The sequence below is a fragment of the Fukomys damarensis genome, unplaced genomic scaffold (genome assembly GCF_012274545.1).
Source record: "Fukomys damarensis isolate Sample0158 unplaced genomic scaffold, DMR_v1.0_HiC HiC_scaffold_12, whole genome shotgun sequence".
In the NCBI taxonomy this organism is placed as follows: domain Eukaryota; kingdom Metazoa; phylum Chordata; class Mammalia; order Rodentia; family Bathyergidae; genus Fukomys; species Fukomys damarensis.
In genome coordinates, this window is record NW_022900924.1 from 56,238,806 (window position 1) to 56,239,640 (window position 835).

An 835-nucleotide genomic window follows, 5' to 3' on the forward strand; every position below is an offset into this window, starting at 1 on the left:
GCCCACCAGGGCGTTGGGGGCGCTGGTGACGGCCACGACCACCTGTGGGGAGGAAGGCGCCAACTCTCGGCCGCACACACAGCGCCACCCACACCCTCCCGCCCTCCTCGTGCCCACGGTGCCCAGGCTGGACTCGGCCCTCTGGGGTGGACAGACGGAGGGCGCCAATAATAGCGATCCCTGCTGGGCCTGAGTGCACACGCGGGTAATCTCAGCACTGGGGAGGCTGAGGCAGGAGGGTTGGGTGAGGCCGAGGCCAGCCTGGGCTGCATGGCCGGACCCGTCTCGGCGTCTCCCCTGCACCCCGCAAACCCGCACACTGCCTGACGCCCTTCTGTGAGCAGAGGGAAGCTCGGGGTGGACGAAGGTGAGGAGGGGACCGCAGCCGCCCCGGCCAGCCCGGCCTCACCTCCAAGCCCGCCCCGCTGCGGACGCTGGCCTTCCAGCCGTGGAAGCCGGCGGTGGAGTGCAGGTCCAGTGAGATCAGGGTGTGCTCGGTCACGCTGGGCTGCGGTCCTGCCGGCGCCTGGGGAGGGATGACGTGGGACACGCTGTCCAGTTCGCGTCCGCCTCCTCCCCACGTCCCCGTGCGCACGCGCTGCCCACTCGGGTGGACGGGCTGTGCCCCTCACCCTTCCTTCCGCGACCTCAGCTCCCTCAGGTGCTGAGTTGCCCGAGCCGAGTTTGAACTTGCAGTCCTGCCTCAGCCTCCCCTTTAGAAATGTCCAGATCTCTCCGGAGCAGCTAGGGGCTGCCCCCTCCCCAGCGCCCTCTGCCGCACCGAACCCTCGGATCCCCCACCGCCCGGTCCGCGCAGGGGAAACTGAGGCCGGGG

General features: G+C 70.4%; 1 protein-coding gene across 1 annotated transcript in view; it reads right to left on the reverse strand.

The window, feature by feature from the left end:
• The window catches only part of Tgm4 (transglutaminase 4), a 13,447-nt gene that overhangs the window by 10,937 nt on the left and 1,675 nt on the right, over window positions 1-835 (reverse strand). The window contains 2 exon segments of the mRNA XM_033762709.1: window positions 7-42; window positions 410-526. Coding sequence (XP_033618600.1) covers window positions 7-42; window positions 410-526 — 153 coding nt within the window.